We start from the raw sequence: 22,427 nt of genomic DNA, 5'->3' as shown, positions 1-22,427 counted from the left end.
AAACGTGAGTTTTCCCATTTTTCTCGGGGTTCTGCCCGCAAGTGAACAGTGCTGGGACGATCACCACCGAGTAAGAGTTTTCCTTTGCGACAACATCGTCTTCACTGGATCTACGACTACAGATCAGTCGACATCTCGGCACTGATTCTCCAATCTTAGAACAGTCAACATCGCTTTACCGGGTTATCACCCTTCAATAATTCACATACTTAACTTATACCTTACGCACAAGCGTAACTATCTTTTCTACAAAGTTCTTGGAAATGTATACTACCTTTGAACTGTTAATCAAGCATTCTACTCATTAAAACCACCTCCTAATCGTATTATCCTAATCGGAATAGGGAATCGATCTGTTCGTGGCGTCGATTGTCTAATCGTAATGGGAATTTACGACTCCCGTTGACGCGCTTTCTCATGATCGCATTTCCCCGCGACTGGTCGAAAAAACATCAAGAATGATTTTCACATTATCAATATGTTGTAGAACATAGTTTAATTTCTAAAATAACTAAAGAAATATAAATATAAAAGCGATTAAATAAAATGAGTACGTATGCGTACATATTGTTACGATGTGATCTTGATCTTCGATGTTCGCAACCGCTACGTGTTAGTCTAGATGTTGAATCTTAGGTTTCTCAAATTATATTTAAATCAAAACGGTAGTTGCTGCCATCAGAAATAGTCGTTAAACTATTTCGATTAGTTCGACTATCGTTCGTTATTTCGAAACGAGGCGAACGACTGAATGGAATAGGTTCAGAAAACTGTCGCACCCTTCTAAGGCGTGGCATTATTTCGAATATCCCAATAGGTCGTGTTCTTAACATCTTCGTGACAACAGAGTGGATTCAAAAACTTGTCGCACCCTTATAAAGCGCGGCACTACTTTGAATTTTCAAACCGTTGTATCCTCGATGTTCTAATTCATCGTTAACTAGCGTATCAATACGACTGGTAAATAAAATTCCACGTTTCGGCTTACTCGCTATGTGCAGGAGTATTAGCACGGGAAGGATTAAAATTTTCTTGGAACAAATAAATATTTCTGATATCTTCTTAATTGGTGATTTATTCGGATTATTTACTCATAGGTTTATTAACAAGACTCTGATATTGATTCTTTATGTGAGTTATAAAACAGGGATAATGGTTATTATTGGAAACTACTGGCGATGGAGATTTACATTGATGGCGAAGAATGGATTTCCGTTTACTCTATGATTAATTCTGATTCTTTTCAAACTTTCTCTTCTTCACTTTCAAATTCGGTAGCTATTGGACGTTGAAACTAACATTCTGCACGTTTCCTACTGTTATGGATTTCATTTCTATGATTCCTTCTTGTATTTGATATCTAACATGTATATAAGTTATCTATAATAATGCTGTCTGTGGAAACCAATGTCGTTTCGCAAGTCTTGTCCAAAGATATTTTTTTTTATTTGGAAGAATTTTACAATTACTTCTCATTGAGAATTATAAGCAAATTATTCTGGCGTGGTACTATAACTTAATAAGTGTTTATTGTATGTTTGATTCTAGTTGAATCTAATGTTTAAATCTATTGCCCAAAGATGAGCAGACATTTCTGTTAACAGTGGGAGGAAAAATGCGAAAACTCGTAGGTGTCTTCAATTGTGTGCTTTATTGTGATATTAAAGTATTTGTACGCGTCCTATCTTTTATTTCCCTTAAGTTTTCTGTTTTGAATTCCATTTGCCTAGAGTTTTGGCTCGCGCTATTCGCGAGTTATGACGTATTCTTTTCCTGTCTCGCTTTACATTTTTTGTGTAGCGCGAGACGTAACGATGTAATATTTATATGTAACATTTACACGTTATAAAATGAAAAAATCATCCATGTACATACAATATTTCGAGAAATAACAAAAAGAGATATTAAAGTTGCTGGGAAGGTTTAAGAATCGTAATATGTTTTATTAAGTTTTTAAATAATTTATTTCGTGTTCTTGAATACAGTTGCTGAATAGTATTATTTAGTAATACTTGTAAAACTGTCGGCTGTCATTAACATTTTCGATGTTAATTTTCGATATCCTGCATTTATTTTTCCATTCGTTCCTAACTAGGTTTAATAACATTGAATAGAGAGTACGACGGGCACGGAGTTGACGACTCTATATTGGTCGCTAAAAATGGTCAGTCGTTAGTCATGAGTCGACAGTCGATAGTTGATATTTAGCAGCGATAGTTGACCAGAGTTCCTCGACACATCTTGAGCAATCATCATCCGAACTTGTATCGCGCATTGTAACGCATCACCTAGAAATCGAACTTGTAACCGCGTACCACGAACCGCTAATTATAACCGCAAGCTCTACGCAAAGTGTACATCGAGAGTATTTGTTAATAAATATATTGTTAACTATACTCGAGTGTTTCTTCAGCACCTATCACGACCTATCCAGCTCAGGGTATTAAAGAAGTTAAAGGCGATTCTTCACCTGAACGCGGTGGCATTTGCTGACGACCTAGCTGTCATACTTGACGTGGCTAAACAGGAACAGGCGACTACGAAGTTATCCGATGCGATGGGCGTGATTGCGCGGTGGTGTGTCGATTGTGGATTAGGGATTGCTCGTGAGAAGACGAAGGTAATATTCTTGACGGGCAAACGGATCCCCAAGATAATCGAGATGAACGTCAAGGTTTCAAGCTGTGTGCAGAAAAATCATGTTAGCAAGAATGACGTGGAGAAATTTGAAGAGAGGAGGAGAATAAGAGGAGCAAGAAGAAGAAATGGGACTCAAGTATGAGGGAGCCGTGCGTAGTTCAAGCCCAATCCTGAAGTAATGCCGTAAGACGGTTCCGGGGATGATGCTCGCACAGAAGAGGAATGGAGAGAGGAGGGGTTTCTAGTGGGTATGGCAACGCCATCGGCCGAGACCCACATAGTCCAGTCTGAACATGCGTTACAGCATTTTCCCCTCCTCGCGCAAAAATAAAGTTTTAATAACATTAATTTCTCATTCATTTGATAGGTACTGTCATATGATAAATGGATTCGTAATATATTATACCTTGATACCTTGATAGAATCTAAAATGAATAATCCTCAGGATAGATATTCAGAAAGAGCAATTTCAAAATCAACGAGTTTTGCCGAAAGAAGTTGATTCAGGCTCAAATCAAAATTGTACTCTCTGCTGTACATATCTAGAATAAAATGCTTGTGTCGCTTACTTCTTCCACTCCATTTACTATATAACTCATTATTTCAAAATAGTTGTATTAATGTAATAATGAATATGAAATACAAATATTTATATTACCAGCACTGTCCAACGATTGAAATCCTTCGTTATGGTTTGGTGTTACCCTGTAAAACATTAATTGTTCTTGCGACTGTACTTGTGATATGTCATTTATATGTGGAAATTGTTGTACATACGTTCCGGTTGATGATTCTTGTACGTTATGACTCCCTGTTGATTGATATTACATTGATGGTTGTGATTGAGTTTTATAGACTGTACTCCATTGGTGACGCATAATCTGGCAATACTTGTGGCTTGCATAACGTTGAAATTGTTTCAGGTGTGTTACGTTTTAAACAATAGCTATACAAAGGCTTTGAATTACCTCAACGTTTGGATACTAGATTGCGTTTGTGGAGAAGCGATTGTGGCGATACTTGCATCGGCAGGAGATATCTAAAAAGATAACGGTTTACTTGTCGCATAATTTGATGATCTTCCTAGTTGAATATATACTTGCACCAGTAGCGTCACTTCCTGGATGCTATATGTGGGTGTTCTGTGTACTTTTATTGTTTATAAATATAAATCAAATTATTAAATTAACTCGACAAAGATGTAGAATATATAAAATGCGTAATATTCTACGCAAACATTAAATATTGTACATACCTGTTTATGTATACGAGCGGGTTCAAATCATCGAATCTTTCTCAAAGTACTTTTCCGTCCTCTTCCTTGGAAAATCTAACTTGCATATTATCTTTTGCTACCTTCTCGTATAATAAAATCATTTTTGTACCACCAGCCACCGACATATTAGAGCGACTGAGCTCGCACATCACAAGATTTGACATTGTCTCTGAAATATTTATATATTTAAAGTATAATTAAACAACTGATTCTCTTTCAAAGCGGAATATAAAATATAATAAACTTGAACATGCTTTTATCAAATATAGGGTCAGATACCAGTGATGGTAATGGTATATTGAACATTTTCTTCTATGTTCTCCCTAAGAAAACTTGGAAACACAACCGCAATGTATTTACATTAGTACTAGTAGGTTTCTTCTTATGTTCAAAGCCAGCTATTAAAAAATGAAACATTACTTATTTTATGTTAAATGCACCTAATAAATCTACTGGATTTAAGCTTACTTCGACAGGGATCTATGCGAAATTCCTTTTTTATTTTAAGTGTGTCCTCGATATCCTTTTTTTTTAAACACATTAAGTACCAAAATTTGCAAACATGATAGTCATACATTCTGATGGCACTTCTACTGTATATACACCGCGTTTAAATGTTCTCTTCCCAACACGATTATAAGGATGAGGTTTGTAGGGTTGATCTTTTGTTACACATGCTACTATAACTTTAGCTTGACCTTTGTATCTAACTATTTGTAATAAATATTATTTATTGCTATATACTATATTGATTCCAAATATATTCTATTTCAATTTTTATTATTTACTCTTATACTAGGAAATGTTTTGTTTTCTGGTGTATTATTTACCGATATGCTACCAGCTGATCTGCCTTCACATTCATAACGAAAGCATAAGCCTTTATTTGCCGGCTGTTCTAATATTTCAACACATAGCAATGCTGTTACAATATCCATTTTTCTAGATTACATTACACAAATCCAGAATCAGTAATTTGGATAACTTCAACCGTATCAAAAATTTTAGAGCTTGAAAAATCGTTTAATTTGACCAAAATTTTTGATCCTTTTTTTTGTTATCCCGCAGTTTTCAACTTGTAGAATTCAAAAATACAAATTTTAAAATAAGGAATTCACGGGTTCAGAATTTATGGTCACGATCGTAGATATGAATAAGTCTGAAGTTTGGGAAGTGCGGGAACCCGAATGTGTCAGAGCATCGGGAACCTGGGCTACTCGAATGCGACCGGTCGGATCGGCTTGAAAGTCGAGCGGACTCGCGTAGGTACCCGATACATACATACATTGTACATCATACTTATACTGTACACTCGTGACTCTCATAACAACACTGTTTCGCTTAACAGGATTCCATGGGGAGCATGAGGCGGGTGTCACGGATCAAATTTCTGCTTAGCACGTGTTACGCCAGATGCGATCGTCCTTGTGAGATTCCTCATAGTCTGGGCGCTAAGACCTATCCATTGTTACACTAACCCATAACAAGCCTAAGGAGATACCGTAAACCGAATCTGTTCAGTTTCATTTCTCTTCACATAAATATTTTCGGTTTACAGATGGTCCTCATGTTTGTTGCACGCTCTTAACTATTACCTTATTAAGGATGCCTATATCTGGTTTTCTTTGTCTTTACAACTTCATTTATTAACCAATGGGCATCGCGGATCATTACCCTCACTTTTCTACCGAAAAGTGTGGACGACGAATCCGCGTTCTGAGTTCAAAAGGGCACACCCACAACGAGCTTTCTTCTTTGATGGTACGAGACAGGTCCGAACAGTTCTTCTCGCGATTTTTTCTAACGAAAAACCTAACTGTGACAAATAAACTCGATTTTATACCGAACCTTTTGTATTCACTTTAAAAATTACGCGACACGGGCATGGGTTCCCGAGTCGTAGGACCACGTCCCGGCAAATCCCGATGGATCTGATGCTCTGTTACAGTCGGGTGGCGGCTGGTCGGTGCCTCTGGCGCCCGTCAGTATCGCCGATCCGATGCGGAGAGCTTCGGAGAAGTTGGTGGCCCATGCCAGTCAAGACCACTCACCTCACCTTCTCGCGGGGCTCACCGTGGGGCACCGGCCTTGACCGGGGCAGGGTGTGAAAGAGTGAGTGGCACCAGGACGGAAACTTCGTTGACGACCATGGCGACAACAAGTATATAAATTATGGATAGAGACCACAAAAAGAAAACGGTTTACGGTGCAGGGGAGGGATACCCCAGTACCGGCGCAGCAGTGGGTAGTCAAGTGGGCTCACCTGCGTCGTCATCTCACGACGACGGCCGTTCGGGGGTGGACCGCCAGGCCCCCGGATGTGTTTTCACGTCTGGCGAGGCGGGATGCAGTAGTACGGAGATCCGCGAGGAATCTCCGAGAAGAGTGACAAGAGCATCGCGGAGAACCGCGGGCGGAACGGACGGCGTCTTCCTCGCACCGGCCGCGAAAACGGACCTCACGCCGGTAAGGGCGCTGCGAACGCGGGCGAAGTCCGACGACGAGGATTCGCGCCGCGATCATCTCTGGGATCGACTGTCTCCCGGGGGAAGAGAAGGCGCATTATGTCGTTGACCCCGGGAGATCTCCGTGGAATTGGCACTGGAGATACGGATGAGCTCGGCGGTCGACGTGAGCGCCGCGTTCACCAGGCAGGTGTCTAAGATCTTGCGGGTGGCGGCGATATCGTCGAACCTCAAGGGAGCGAGCATTAAGGACCTGAAGGACGCGGCGATCTACGTCGCCGCCGCATGGAGCGAGCTGAACCTGCAGAGGGCCGAGGTGCTCCACAGCGGTAGCTCCACGGCCGCCAGGCTCGCGGAAGCGAGGCTGACCGCGTTGAAGGAGGAAAACGCGGCCTTGCGCAAAGAAATAACGGGGCTGGCCGCTCGCATACACGAGTGCCTGCGGTGCAACGGTCGGGCTATTGAGTCCGGCCACCCACCGCGGGAGGGGAATCAAGAGGGCGCGCGTCTGGACGCCCTAGAAAAGAAGATGCATGAACTCGGTCCCTCCACCATGAGGGCCATCGAGGAACGGTTTGGGGGCCGAAGACTGCGCAGTCCCGAACCCCAGCGCAAGGCGGACCAACAAGCCGCCCCACGCGACACCCAAGCCACAATGCTCCCGAGGGAGCAGAAGTGGCCGAGCCGTATCGCGTCCCCGACGCTCCCAACTGGATCGGGGATCTGGACGGATTAACGGCCGTGACCTGGACGCCGACCCTGGGTGCCTCCGGCGCCTTGCTTCACCGCGGCAGCGGCTACGTCTCGGTCGAATGGGCAGGAAAAGCGGTGGTGGCGGTTTACGTCTCCCCCAACAGCGGCCTGGCCGCGTTCGGGGACTTTCTGGACGAGGTCGGCGAATGCGTCGAAAGGTGCTTTCCCCGCCAGGTGCTGGTTCACGGGGACTTCAATGCCCACTCGACGCAGTGGGGGAACTCCGCGACGAACACCAGAGGAAGATGGCAGACCGGCTTGGCCGCGGGACTCGGACTCCTGTTGGCGAACAAGGGTACAGCGAGCACCTGCGTGGCGTGGAGGGGGTTCTCCGTGGTCGACGTCACGTGGGCTACCTCGGAGCTGTACCCGAGGATCCGCGACTGGAGAGTGGTCGAGGGAGTCGAGACCCTGTCCGATCACCTCTACATCAAGGAGCGGGACAGGGAGATGTTGCGGGCGGCAGCCATCGTCTCGGCGTGGAGCTGGGACGCCCGAGGGACGACCAGTCTGGGAAGCGTCGACGAGGAGGCGGAGATTCTCCGAGGATACATGAGCGCGGCGTGCGACGCCTCGATGCCGCGCTCCGTCCCGGGCGGTGGTCGCAATAGCTGCGTTGACTGGTGGAGACCGGAGATCACGGAGTTGCGGGCGAGCTACGTACGGGCACGCAGAAGATTTCTGAGGGCCCGTCGCCGTAGAAGGATGCACGACGAGGAAGAGATCTTCCGCTGCTACGGGGTCTACAGAGGGGCGAGACGGTCTCTGCAGCGGGAGATCAAGATCGCGAAGGCTCGGTATTGGAAGGAGCTGATAGAGGCGGTTGAGTCAGACCCGTGGGGGCGGCCGTACAAGGTGGCAACGAGGAAGTTACGACCCGCCCCCCCCCCGCTGACCGTCAACATGGATCCGGTGCTGCTGGCCAAGGTCATCGGGACGCTGTTCCCGCGTCAGGTCAGCGACGCGGGGCGGTCGGGATCGTCCCTCTCCTTCAGCGGAGACGAGACGTCGTCAACGGCAATGGCGGCGACGACGTCGACGGAGCGGAGCGAAGAGCTGCGGGTCACGCAGGAGGAGCTTCTCGCGGCGACTAAGAAGATGGCGTCCCGTGACGTGGCACCGGGTCTGAACGAAGTTCCTGGCCGAGTCTGGGCAGAGACGATGGAGGTGGTGGCCCCTGCGTGCGGCATCTGTTCACCCGATGCCTGAGGAAGGGCATCTACCCGCGGATGTGGCGGACGGCGAGACTGGTCCTGCTGCGAAAGGAGGGTCGTCCGCCGGACTCGCCGTCGGCGTACAGGCCGATATGCCTGCTGGACGAGATCGGGAAGCTTTTCGAGAGGGTGATCGCCGCCCGTCTGGAGGCCCATATCTCAGGACGGGTGCCCGGATGGCACGACAGTCAGTACGGCTTTCGCCGGGGTCGCTCCACAGTGGACGCTGTGAAGCGGGTGAGGAGCATGGCGGAGGACATGGTTTTCCGCTACGGGATGACGTCTCCCTGGACGTCAGCAACGCCTTCAACTCTATCCCCTGGGCGAGGATAATGGAGGCTCTGCGACACTTCGAGGTGCCGGCGTACCTGGTTGAGGTCATCGGAGCCTACCTGAACGATAGGTGGATCACCTTCACTGGGAGGAACGGGGAAGAGAGAAGACGCGTGAAGCGCGGCGTGCCGCAGTGTTCAGTGCTAGGACCGATCTTGTGGATCACGGCCTACGACTCCGTCCTTCGATGCCCGATGCCCCCGGGCACGGGCTTGGTTTGTTACGCCGACGATACCTTGGTGCTAGCCGGGGGACGGTGGTGGAGTGAGACCGTGATTCTCACGGAAGACGCTGTGGCATGCGCGGTGCACGCTATTCAGCGACTGGGATTGAGCGTGTCGCCGGCCAAGTCGGAGGCCCTATGGTTCTTCGACCGCCGCCGCAGGGGATCCCCTCCCGATGGTTTGTCCGTGGCCATAAATGGCGAAGCGGTGCCGGTGAAGTGTCGTATGAGGTACCTGGGCCTCACCATCGACAGTCGGTGGACGTTCGGACCACATTTTGAGCTTCTGGTCCCGAGGGTGACGGCCGCAGCCAACGCCTTGTGCGGCCTTCTTCCGAATATAGGCGGAGTAGGGTCGGGAGTCCGCCGACTCTACGAGGGAGTGCTCCGGTCCCGGGTCCTCTATGGGGCACCGGTGTGGGCCCAAAACCTGATGGCCAACCGTCGCAGTCGTACCCTGGTGAGGAGACTGCAGAGGGCGACCGCTATCCGAATAGCCAGAGGACATCGGACAATATCCTACGAGTCGGCGACAGTGCTGGCGGCATCGCCCCCGTTTGAGCTGCGGGCCCTCGAGCTCTGTCGTATGTATGAACACCTGAGGGCGCCGCCTTCGACGACGACGCTGCCTCCAGACGGCCTCTCGGCCTCGAACGTCCGGGAAGAGGCAAAGCTGGAGATCTGGGAGCGGTGGCGCTCCCAGCTGACGGAGGAGGACGCCAGGCGGCCACACCGAGCCGTCCGCGCCGTGCTTCCCAACTGGGAAGCCTGGAGGAACCGCGGAGGAGTCCCACTCACATACAGGATGACGCAAGTACTCACCGGTCACGGTGTGTTCGGGGAGTACCTGCTAAAAATTAAAAGGGAGGTAACGTCCATCTGTCAGCACTGCCAAGAGGAGGAAGACACGGCACAGCACACATTGGAGCGCTGCCCAGCCTGGGAAGAACCGCGCCGCGTACTACGCCTCACCATCGGCGTTAGGCTAGTCCCTGAAGAGGTCATGGAGGCCATGACGAGGGGCCAACAGGAGTTAGCCACCGTCCGCAACTACTGCGAGCAAGTAATGCTAGCGAAGGAACAGGCGGAGAAGAACAGAGAGAAGAGAGGCGACCCTGTCAGAGTGGCTCGCCGAAGAGAACCGATACGACGCTGCGAGACCGCGGCACCACCACTACCGCCGTCGTAGAAGAGCGCGGCGTAGGAGCTGGCAGACTGAGGGTCTGGTCCTCCCACCTCAGACTCGCACGACGGTCCAGGGAACACTGCATTAGGGGGGTTCCCCCCCGCGCTGCCGAACTTAATCAGGATGCCTCCCACAACAACAAAGGGAGACGACGACGAAGGAGTGTCGCGGAAGTATATTGAATGAAAGGCACCGGGACATTCCTGACAAGCGTCATGACGACCACCGTGGGGTTTTAGTCGGTAAGAGTCCGACACTATCCGCCGCCCCCCAGAGGGCGACCAGGCGTCTATGAGGATTTCCCCACGTAAAAAGAAAAAAAAAAAGGTTTGGAAAAATACGTTCAAGTCGGCCATCGAGAAGGAACCTGGAATGGACCCGTTTTAGCTCCACTAGGGTAAGGCACCATTGATGCCGTATCGCAGGTCTGCAAGTTTGCCGATTTTTGCAGAAAGGAGGACTTATTCTGCGTTATGACGTGCATCGATGTGAAAAATGCGTTCAATACCTTGCGTTGAGAGATAATTTTGAAGGAGGCGAGGCGTCTGAGTCTCTCTTACGAATTGACGAGGGTTCTCGCGAACTATCTGAAGGATCGTTTCATGGTTCTCGATAATCCTATTGTGAAAAAAATTTTCGCTAGTGTTCCACAGGACTCAGTGGTGGGCCCGCTACTGTGGAATTTAGTTTACGATGGTCTTTTGACCAGATTTGATAATCATGTGAATTTGAGAGCTATTGCATTTGCGGACGACCTTGTTGTCATGGTGGGTTTAAAGATAAAGGAAAGTGTGGAGGATATTGTGAATCTCCACATGAAGACGATCCTAAATTGGTGTGAAATCTCGAGCCTTCAGATAGCAAAAGAAGAAAGAGAGATTGTACTATTGACGACATGAGAGTTCCGAGAAATTTTAGTATAACTTTAACAAGCAAGGTGCTTAACACATGCAAAAGGGTTAAATACCTAGACATGGTGTTGGACTCCGACAGAAAGTTTGGTGACCACATTGAGCTAGTTTGTACTAGAGTGGATGCGATTGTAGGCGCTATCAGAGGCCTCCTGCTTAATGTGAACGGTCCCTCTAACATCTGTAGGAAGTTGTATTACCAGGTATGGGAGTAGGTCGTGCTATATGCCTCCCCGGTATGGGTGGATACGCTTAGTGAGGTCAAGACAGTAGGTGAACTCTGTAGGACTCAGAGAAGTGCCTTAATAAGTACCTCTACGGCCTACAGGATAGTTTCGCATGCGGCGCTGCGTGTTGACGGGGAACATGCCTATTTATATCAGGGCGCGTTGGCCTGGGAGAATTTACGAGGTCAGGAAGACCAGACCTCGGTGATCCGGAGGTGTTATTAAATCAGCTCTATCCGTATGAAGAGGAAACGCTGGAGGAGTGGAGAAGGGAATGGGCTAGGTTTAACGCGAACAATTGGACAAGGAGGTTGATTGAGGATGCAGTCACCTTTCGGAAGAGGAAGAGGAACATAGACCATTATACCATGCAGCTGTTCACTGGGCATGGTATCTTCAATAAGTTCAGGGTTAGGATCAATAAAAAAACTGACGATAAATGTTGGGATTGCGATGCGTGCCCGGATGATACCGAACATGTCTTACTGAGGTGACCAAGATGGGCAGTTGAGCGCACCACCTTCGACAATGTGGTGGGTGTCACTTTTACAGCGGACAATATAATCGCATTAGTCTTGGCCAACGACCATACCTGGAGGCTGTTCCGGACTTTTGCAGGACAGTAATGAAGGCGAGGCAAGTTCAGGAAATGGCCAAAAATCGAACAACGAGAAGAAGAAGATGACGCTTGGGGTTGGCTCTGACTAGAAGATGACATTTCGATATTAGAAGGAGTTGACGCGTTGATTGGGATCTCGCTGAAGTAATGCTGATTTGCCTCCGCTCCGAAGTAATGCCTCTGCTCGAAGAAGGCTTGGAGGAGGAGCGGTTTTTAGTGCGTAATGCATTTTCAAGCATTTCAGCAATGCATTTCAGCAATGGAAGCAATATCTTCAAATGACAGATTTCCATTATGTTTTATGCTTTTTTGACGCTTGTGATCTCTAGGTGGTTCCTTCAATTGTTTAAAATAAAAATATTATATCAAAAATTTGTTGTATATTTTTATGTATTTAACAATGCAATATTAAACAATTAAATTGTAATATCAATCAACTCATATCTTTCATATAAAATGAATAAAAAGGTTATGTCGAATGAAGTTTATTCTAAACCTGCATATATATACACAGAGATCTTGCACATGACTGTTGAGCAGGTTTGGTAAAAGTTAAAAAGACTTAATATCAAAGGCTGTATTATGAACGCAATACAATCAATTTGAAATACAATCTTGAATCGGATCATAACATCACGAGTAATACGACTGTCACGGGTGCTCCTGACACTCTATGATCGTGTGATCATAGATCTGCAATTATCTGATCTAATAACCTTGTTCCGACTTATTTGTTATATCACCAAAAGTTATTAAAAACTTCCTTCATCATTTATTTCAATTTTTTGCAAAATTAGAAAAATATATAGTAGATAATAATATTAGAGAAACGTAAGTAAATGTAATCAGTGAGCTGCGCAAAACCTGATTTAGTCATAAAAGAACATGAAAGGGGTTACGTATGTAGCAGCACTCGACAGCAAACCTTCCAATTAAAGGATTTCTGTTCCGTGGCTTGCTACACAAAGACCCTATCCTTCGAACACGATTATTGCCAAATGTCGAAATATTTTCATTGCATACTTGGAACTAGCCTAAGGACCCGCTATAAATCTTAAGATTTCTCTAGCCACGGTTCATCAAACGAACAAATAGCCTTTGTCTTAGTATTCCCTAAATTTATTATCTACTACGGAAGGATACGAGAAATCTGGCTTTTCTCACGTACGACGCTTTCCGCTAGCAACATTCTCTCGAGGGCGGTTAGTATACTTCCTCAACCACCAACCTAAAGATTAACCAATAAAACCAATTAAATTAAAGTAACGTCCATTTCCCTCACTTTCATAACGAAGGTTTTCTTCCACGAATCTGATGATCTCGCATTTCGCGATCCGCGTCCCGTTGACCGCGAACAGTTCGTTCTCGCTTCTCTTTATTTCCATTATCTTTCGGCGAAGCCTATCGCATTTATGTTTCTAATGTTCCGTAGCTCTCTTAACAAATCGTCGTGGACGCGGGTCCGGGTATTTTGTTGTGTGGATATACGCATGTATCGGCGCCAGAAGGAGATCTTCGAGTACTTGTTCATGACGAATATGCGGCGGGATACTAGGCCGTCATCGCTTGCCGCGTTTACGGACGGCTGGTCCCGTTTCCCAGATTTTAGGTGCAAGGAGAACGACACTTCTTCGCGGGTTCTTGGAACGTTGCGTGGTAGTAACAGAGTCCGAGCTGCTGTAGTCTGTCTCTCGAAGTCTATTTACGATGACTCCGGCTTCGTCGTCGTAAAGGACGGGCACCGTCAAAGCTCAGAGCTCTTATTTGTGCCCGCAGTTGAATTATCGTTCAACGCGTTGCAGCAGGCGACCCATGCATTTTGTACAGGTGGCTTGGTTACCGCAGCTATTCGGGATGCGCGCTAGTAATTTTCTGAATATGCCTCCGCTATCTGATCCGCTGTCCACGGTAACTTTTTTGCATTGGTGTCGTCGACAGCGGCCAAGACGCGCCTGATGCGAGCTGGTAGTCGATTCCTCCAACGCGTGAGGATGAAATCGTCTGTCGTTGAAGGACTGGCGAGTTTTTTCAGGTCCTAATAGATGACTTCCTGTCGTCCATATCTTCGCATTCCAACAACCGTTCTACCCTCGCACTGTCTGAATCGGTCAATATGCAAATAAGCTCACTATTTAGTTCCTCATTCCAGTCGCTGGGCGATTTATCACAATGTCCTCGATTCGTTGCAGGTACCGACTGTCGAGACATTTGGCCAAGGTCACGAAATTTATTTTGTCGTTCGTAATATCCGCTGCCTTGAATTGCGCCTCCGATAAGGCAATAGGTGGTGTTCTGGGGCTGCAGTGGAGGCATGCTGACCACTTGGTTGGCTGTGCTTCTGCTATTCACATAGGCCTCGTCGGTTGTTCCAATCGTTCCCCGATGGTTGTCAAACAACTGGGGGAAAATAGAACAGGAACTACTGATGGAGTGAAGAGCTGAGGACATTCAGGACAGAGGTTTTCAGGAAAAGAAGGGAAGCGTAGAGAGCCAAAACAAGAAGATTACAGGACGCGGATCAATTGATTCGAGAATTTAAAAGAAAAAGAAGCTCAGAAATAAGATTCCCGAAAACAAAGAAAAAGGATGGAAGGAGTTTTGTGCTACTCTGTGTATGGACCCTTGGGGGATGCTTTATTGGGCTATTATGTTCAAAATAACCCGAAAAGTCTCAATATACGGCCACCACGTTAACAAGGTTCAAAAGATAGTGGACGAAATCTTCCAAATGAGTTCATCGGAGTAAGAGTAGCGAATAATGGCGGTAACGGTCTTCCCAGCACTCAGCAAAGTCTGGGAACACACGTTCAAGACCTTGATCCAGAGGTCTTGATCCTTTTACATATCAATAAATACAGATTCCGCAAAATGTGATATACATGCTCGCAGCGATAGATATAAAAAACACTTTTAACACTCTTAGATGGAATAAGATCCTCCAGGAGTCTGAGGCGAGAAGAATAAACAATTGTGACACATTTCAGAAGCTACCTTATCCTTAATGTAAATAATTATTTTTTCTATCTTTTGTTGGAAGATAAAAAAATAGTTATTCACAATGAAGGTGGATCAATAAAAAGAGGAGTGTATGTCGGGGACCCACATACCCTGGAGTATCGTCTACGACGGTTTCTTAAGAGTGCTATGGGTCATTAAAAACTTAAATGCGACAGCCTTAGCCGAAAGATAATGGAAATGAAGGTGGGGGATCACTTTCTGGTGACAAAACATGATATCAAATTTCATTAAGATTGCTGTGCAGCCGGAAGAAAATTTACTCATCATTTGCAGAAGGTCTGCGGTAAGGCGGATGCCCTGATGGAGGTACTAAGAATATTACTGCCGAATGTCAGTGGGCCCACTGGCTTCATTAGGAAACTCTATTACGGAATGTGGGAGTCGGTATTATGGAGTATGGTACATACTGGAGAACTATGTGGGCGAGATACTGACAACCACTTCTATAGTGTTGGTGGTTGACAGTAAGGAAGAACATTGGAAGTAATTTCAAGAATTCTGCCAAAAAATTATGAAGGCAAAATAAGCTCATGAGAAGGACATAGAGAAACAAAGAAGAGTTTGAGGGAGAAGATAGGTGGTAAATGGTACAACATGTAAGAGGATCTTACTACAACCTTGCAGTAATACCTTGAGGTGGTTCCAGGTGTCATGAAGAGGTGGGGAGCATGAGGCGGGCATGAGTTTTCGGGTCGTAGGACCACGTCCCGGGAAACCCCGATGGATCTGATGCTCTCTTACAGTCGGGTGGCAGCTGGTCGGTGCCTCTGGCGCCCGTCAGTTCTGCCGATCCGATGCGGAGAGTTTCGGAGATGTTGGTGGGCCCATGGATGTCAAGACCACTCACCGCACCTTCTTGAAGGGGATCCCCGACACCCTGCACCGGCCTTGACCGGGGCAGGGTGTGAAAGAGTGAGTGGCACCAGGACGGAAACTTCGTTGACGACCATGGCGACAACAAGTATATAAATTATGGATAGAGACCACAAAAAGAAAACGGTTTACGGTGCAGGGGAGGGATACCCCAGTACCGGCGCAGCAGTGGGTAGTCAAGTGGGCTCACCTGCGTCGTCATCTCACGACGACGGCCGTTCGGGGGTGGACCGCCAGGCCCCCGGATGTGTTTTCACGTCTGGCGAGGCGGGATGCAGTAGTACGGAGATCCGCGAGGAATCTCCGAGAAGAGTGACAAGAGCATCGCGGAGAACCGCGGGCGGAACGGACGGCGTCTTCCTCGCACCGGCCGCGAAAACGGACCTCACGCCGGTAAGGGCGCTGCGAACGCGGGCGAAGTCCGACGACGAGGATTCGCGCCGCGATCATCTCTGGGATCGACTGTCTCCCGGGGGAAGAGAAGGCGCATTATGTCGTTGACCCCGGGAGATCTCCGTGGAATTGGCACTGGAGATACGGATGAGCTCGGCGGTCGACGTGAGCGCCGCGTTCACCAGGCAGGTGTCTAAGATCTTGCGGGTGGCGGCGATATCGTCGAACCTCAAGGGAGCGAGCATTAAGGACCTGAAGGACGCGGCGATCTACGTCGCCGCCGCATGGAGCGAGCTGAACCTGCAGAGGGCCGAGGTGCTCCACAGCGGTAGCTCCACGGCCGCCAGGCTCGCGGAAGCGAGGCTGACCGCGTTGAAGGAGGAAAACGCGGCCTTGCGCAAAGAAATAACGGAGCTGGCCGCTCGCATACACGAGTGCCTGCGGTGCAACGGTCGGGCTATTGAGTCCGGCCACCCACCGCGGGAGGGGAATCAAGAGGGCGCGCGTCTGGACGCCCTAGAAAAGAAGATGCATGAACTCGGTCCCTCCACCATGAGGGCCATCGAGGAACGGTTTGGGGGCCGAAGACTGCGCAGTCCCGAACCCCAGCGCAAGGCGGACCAACAAGCCGCCCCACGCGACACCCAAGCCACAATGCTCCCGAGGGAGCAGGAGGGTGGCGAATGGAGGGTGGTGGAAAGGCGGCCGCGGTAGAAAAGGGCCGCAAGGAAGGAGGAGAAAAAAGAGGGAACGCCTGTTGCTCCTTCGTCAAGACTAACGGGCGCACGGAAGACGGGCGCTGCACTAGTGATCAAGAAAGGAATGGCGCAGGCGACGAAAACGGCCGGGCTCCCCCGCGCACCGCGAACGTCCGCGGTGACGTTGACTATCAACGACGGGGTTAAGACATCGTACGCCAATGTTCTCGCGACGGCGCGACAGAAGGTCCCGCTTGCGGAGATCGGCGTCGAGTCCCTCGGAATGAGGAAATCGATGACCGGGGGTATAATTATCCGGCTCCCCGACGACAAAGACAGAGGAAAGGTGTCGCGAGTGGCGACGCGTCTGGCCGCGGTGCTGGACCCGGCCGCGGTGAGAGTAGTGGCCCCGAACAGGACGGCGGAGTTGAGGGTGGCCGGGATAGTCATCTCGGTCGCTAAGGAGGAGCTGCGGCAGGCGCTGGCCTCAGCAGCGGGATGCGGCAGCGCAGAGGTGCAGGTCGGAGAGATCCGTACCACCAGATACGGCCTCGGGACTGCATGGGTAAGGTGCCCGGTGGCCGGAGCCCGGAAATTAGCCCGGGACGGGAAAGTAGCTCTGGGCTGGTCCACGGCGAGGGTCACGGCTATCCCGAAGAGACCCTTGCAGTGTTTTAAGTGCCTGGAGCTGGGGCACGTGCGGGTAACCTGCACGTCCAACGTGGATCGCGGGCATCTGTGCTACAGGTGTGGCGGTAGCGGGCATCGTGCCAGGGGATGTCCCGCCTCCGAGCCCAAGTGCCCGTTGTGCGAGTCGCTGGGGGCGCCAGCCAACCACAGGATGTGCGGGGCGGCATGTGCTCCGCCGAGAGCTAAGAGGAAGCCACCGATCCGCGAACCGACCGCGGAGGTAATGCAAGAGGGGAGCACCGTCGAACAATCAGCGGTGGATGGCCGGGAGGAGGCCATGGAGGTGATCGAGTGCATTCAACCGTCTCCTCTAATGCAACCTGGGCAGATCGAGAAGGGTGCAAGACCTGCTCTTCCAGACCATCCGGAAGAGCGAGGTCGCCCTCGCGGTAGTGGTCGAGCCGTATCGCGTCCCTGACGCTGGATCGGGGATCTGGACGGATCGACCACCGTCCAAAGCTACAAGAAGATCTATTTAGCATTCTGTTGAGATTGCGCTCTCATCAGTATGTCCTAACTGGTGATATTGAAAAAATGTATCGTCAAATCTCCTAGCGAGACCAGAGCATCGGAAATATGTGTTGATACACAGAATGTGTATTCTGTGGAGCAATTCCAAAAGCGACGTCGAAACCTATCGGCTCAACACCGTGAAATTCAGGTTATCAGCAGCACCGTACCTTGCCCTACGGTGCTTAAAACAATTGGCAGAGGACGAGGGCCATCGATTTTAAGACGCGATTTCTACGTCGATGGTGCTCTCACCGGAGTTGATACAAAGGAAGAAGTAGTGTCTATCAGAAAGGAATTAACCAAACTACTACGATCTGCCGGGTTGAATATAAGAGAGTGGGCATCCAACGACCAAGATATACTACGTGGGCTATCAGAAATCGATAAAAATCAAAGACTACAATTGGGTGAGTCTCCAACTTTGAAAACTCTTGGGGTTTTTTGGGATTCGCATGACGATGCAATCCTCTACTCAGTTGAAACCAAAACTAACATGTCACATATCACCAAGCGATCAATCAGTTCTGTGATTGCCAGAATCAAATCTACGTTCAGAATGGAAGCGATACTATTCACAATTAACATTATTGAATAACATCCGGTTTTCCCGAAAAACCATCATCAAAACAGCTGTTAACATCGAACTTCACGGTTTTTGTGACGCCAGCGAGATGGCGTACGGAGCCTGTGTGTATATTCGTACGATCGATGTTGACGGAATCATCCAGACTATATTACTAACGGCGCGATCCAAAGTAGCCCCACTCAAAACTCTGACCATACCAAGACTCGAATTATGCGGAACACTATTCCTTACCTCGTTGATTTCAGTTGTAAAAAATTCTTTAACGACAAGGATTTCCCGAACCGTTTACTGGACGGACTCATCTATCGTGCTCCAGTGGATCAAATCCTCACCATACACACTAAAAACTTTTGTGGCGAATCGAGTATCAGAAATTCAAAACAAAACCAATAACGACGACTGGCGACATGTGCCCACCACCGACAATCCAGCGGATTTGATCTCTCGAGGTCAAACGCCTAAGGAATTCTTAAATCAGGCCATTTGGAAAACCGCACCGGAGTGGCTTAATCAGACCGAAGAGAGTTGGCCAAATTGGAGCCCCACAACGGTGGACGAAATCCCAGAACAAAAAAGAACAATCTGTTTAATTAGCAACACGATCGAACCTTCCATCTTAGACCGACATTCTTCCTGGCCGAAACTCATAAGAGTAGTCGCTCGATGTCTTCGTTGGAAAAACAAACAAAATCGAGCGACACCGCTGACAGTAGATGAAATCAATTCATCCCACAACAAATTGATATACTTGATACAAAACACTTATTTCTCAAGTGAAATTCGCCAGCTCCAGAAGGATCGGATCAACGAGGTAGGAGGGAAGTTCCAAAGCTTAAATCCCTTCATCGATAAGGAGGGGATACTACGAGTCGGAGGAAGACTCAGTAACTCACCGATTCCTTTCCAACAAAAACACCCTATCATTTTGCCGAAATCCCCAATTACAAAACTCATCATTTATCACTAACTGATATAGGGGCACAGGTCTCTAGTTGTCATTTGAAAAAAAGGAAGTGATTCTGCTGATGACGGATTCCTCAAATAATGTAAATAGAAGTATAAGTTACAAAAATAACCACAAAAAAGACTATCAGATACCTCAGGATAAAAATAGCTAACCTACGGCGTTATTCCTCACTGGAAAAAACCTGTGGAAGAGTCAACGCATTTGCAGGAGCGGTGAGGAGCCTTGTCCCTATCTTCGGGTTCGGTGACGCTACTGTACTACAAGGTATGGATAATAGATAGGACAAGAAGAAATTCCACTAAAACTGTTCAAAAGTCTGAAGAAAAAGTCCAAAATTACTAGGGAGAAGAATGATTCCAATATAAAGTCGAAAACTGGATCAAAAAACTTATAGCGGACACCTTTTTAAGAATAATAACCCATATTTGACTATGATTGATATTGGCTATTATATTGGCCAATTAACCATTTTGATATTGACCATTATACGTTTGAAATCTTAACAGAACTCGGTACCTTTACCACATATCGCAAACCCATAAATAAAGATACCAATGACAGAAAATCGTGTAGAAGGAATTCTCACGAGGAGGAACTATTGGCAGTGTCTTTAGACATTGTCAACGCCATTAACAGCCTGCTTTGGAGGAAGGTCATACCCATCGATTTACTAATCGAAGTAAGGGCACGACTACACAGAAAGAAGAGTGGCCACGACGAAACAAGCAGCGAGAGGGAAATAATCAAAGAAGCCATTGAGAAGTGGCAAGAGTTGGTCAACTGGCCACGCAGAAGGGCAGGGAGACCTTTGAAAACTTCAACAGCATCAAGAAAAGGCTGGAGAATTACTGGGTAAGACCCGACCACTACATGATACAGTTCATTAGTGGCCACGGAGATTTCAACAGCAAACTTAGGACATTCCGTCTGAGCGAAGTGGACACGTGGACAGCATGGAAGACACCCCTCAGCACATACTGGAAGACTGTAAAATCTTTAATGAAGAACGACAGAATCTGCGGAACGCCATACAGGAACTGGAGCTGGACTGGCCGAAGGCAAAGTGGGAGTTCATCACCAAAGATGTATACCCCCACTTCCGTCAATTCACAAGAAGTGTTCTGCAGACAAAGAAACAAAAGAGAAGTCTTACAAGAAATGATGGGTCCACTGCAACAGGGAAGACCACCAGAAAAAAGTCGACGCAGACAGGCGAGCAATCAAGCCAGCTCCTAAGAAGAAGTGCAAGACGACAGGCGCAATGAGCATTCGGGCGGAGAAGCGGCGAACCGACCGAATAACAGAAACAACAAGGAAAACCAAACGGATAATAGTAACGAAGAAAGTAACAAACGGAACAACAAACAGAACATTAGACTGAAGACAGAATTAAAAACAAGATAAAACCAAAGAAATAACACAACAAGAACCAGAGTGCAAGCTGAAGAGGATACCTGCGACCGTCGGTGCAGGCGGCACCCATACGATGACGGTGCAGGGATAATCGGCTGGAGAGCCAACCTGCTGGGACCGAGCTTTGCGTTGGCAGCTCCGTAAAGACGTATCCATCTTGTCGAGCCCCACATAACCCGGTGGCACCGCATTTGGACAATGGTGGTCGCCGCTGCACACGTCCAAAATAATAGGGATAACTCGCGTACGGGAGGAGACGCTGTGGCGTGCTCCGGCAGTAATTCGAAAAAGATCCCAGATCCCTCTCGATGATATCGAGGAAAATTCCCCAGATTAAGAAAACATTATCACTCTACATTAATTTGTTGTTGATATAATGCAGGTTCCAATACTTTGAAAGCTTAAATTTAATTTTAGATGTGTTCGCAGTCGAGTTGTTACATGCTGCCATTATTCTCACTCCGCACCTGCATACTATCTCGATTGTATAAACGTTTATAACCTAAGAGTAAGTTCACAACGCGAGTTTTATAGAAGTCTGTAACCGCTATTAAAGCATACTTTTTGAAACGATTGATTCAAATACTTAGGCACAGTTAGTTCGATCGCTGCTCCACATTTCGCGAAATTTTCAGATCTTATGTTAAAAATCAGAGCTATAGTGATTTTTGAACAAAAAAATGATCTCGGCTCCAAATTGTTATAGAGCAAAAGCTTTTTTGTAAATTCGTATAGAAATAACAGATATCGATTAATATTTATGCTGACTCGCTATAACAAAAATTAAAAGAGTTAAGACGATTTAATTTAAATAAATCACAATTCCCAACTTTGCGAGTCTTCTAGAAAACAAACCTTGTAGAGACTCCGTAATCTTCCGTTTACAATATACCGACTAGTCAGGTTCTCTTTCTAATTCGTCTAACAGTCAGTTAGCATCTATCATCTACCAACGTGTTTTTTAATTCTACCAATCTGTCGTTTATTATTATTAAGGGCTCAAGCCAAAAATCTGAATTATAAAACATATCATTCGCTAAGGGGTCATTATGAGTGATCTTAAGACGCCCTTTCAACAACATAACGACGCAGCTCGTGTTGTCCTAAGTGTCTTCGACAATTTCAAGAAGGTTGGCGAAACCAAATTAATTGTTGCCACCGTTCGAAATCGACTGGAACGGTTTAGCAAATTCATCACCGAATGCAAAATTTTGCACAAAAATATCATTGCTACTGTCATGGAAGTTAAGCATACCAGCTTGGATTACTTCACGAAGAATCGCTTCTTGGTCTTACACGAGATTTACCTGGATACATCGGATTTCGTGGCAGAAACTCTTTCCCGTTTAAAGCTTACCGGCTCATCCGGTACTGTATCAACGCATCCACCAACAGGACGTTTCTAGCAACCCGGTGACGTTTTGGATCG

General features: G+C 47.4%; 1 protein-coding gene across 7 annotated transcripts in view; it reads right to left on the bottom strand.

The window, feature by feature from the left end:
• Positions 1–1,922: 1,922 nt before the first annotated feature.
• The window catches only part of LOC139991339 (embryonic polarity protein dorsal-like), a 42,086-nt gene continuing 21,581 nt past the window's right edge, over positions 1,923–22,427 (bottom strand). Inside the window, exons 3-8 of one of the 7 annotated variants that reach the window (XM_072011317.1) lie at positions 3,896–4,085; positions 3,609–3,789; positions 3,418–3,537; positions 3,299–3,345; positions 3,055–3,182; positions 1,923–2,682 (exon numbers count right to left, since the gene is read on the bottom strand). In XM_072011317.1, coding sequence (XP_071867418.1) covers positions 3,937–4,085 — 149 coding nt within the window. In that variant the 3' untranslated portion in view covers positions 1,923–2,682; positions 3,055–3,182; positions 3,299–3,345; ... (1 more) ...; positions 3,609–3,789; positions 3,896–3,936. Of the gene's footprint in view, positions 2,683–3,046; positions 3,183–3,298; positions 3,346–3,417; positions 3,790–3,895; positions 4,086–22,427 lie in introns of all 7 variants that reach the window. The other 6 variants (XM_072011319.1, XM_072011316.1, XM_072011318.1 and 3 more) reach the window with 6 other exon arrangements.

This window comes from Bombus fervidus, chromosome 10 (genome assembly GCF_041682495.2).
Source record: "Bombus fervidus isolate BK054 chromosome 10, iyBomFerv1, whole genome shotgun sequence".
Classification (NCBI taxonomy): domain Eukaryota; kingdom Metazoa; phylum Arthropoda; class Insecta; order Hymenoptera; family Apidae; genus Bombus; species Bombus fervidus.
The sequence above is the reverse complement of the archived record's forward strand: the minus strand, read 5'-3'. Positions and strand labels throughout refer to the sequence as shown.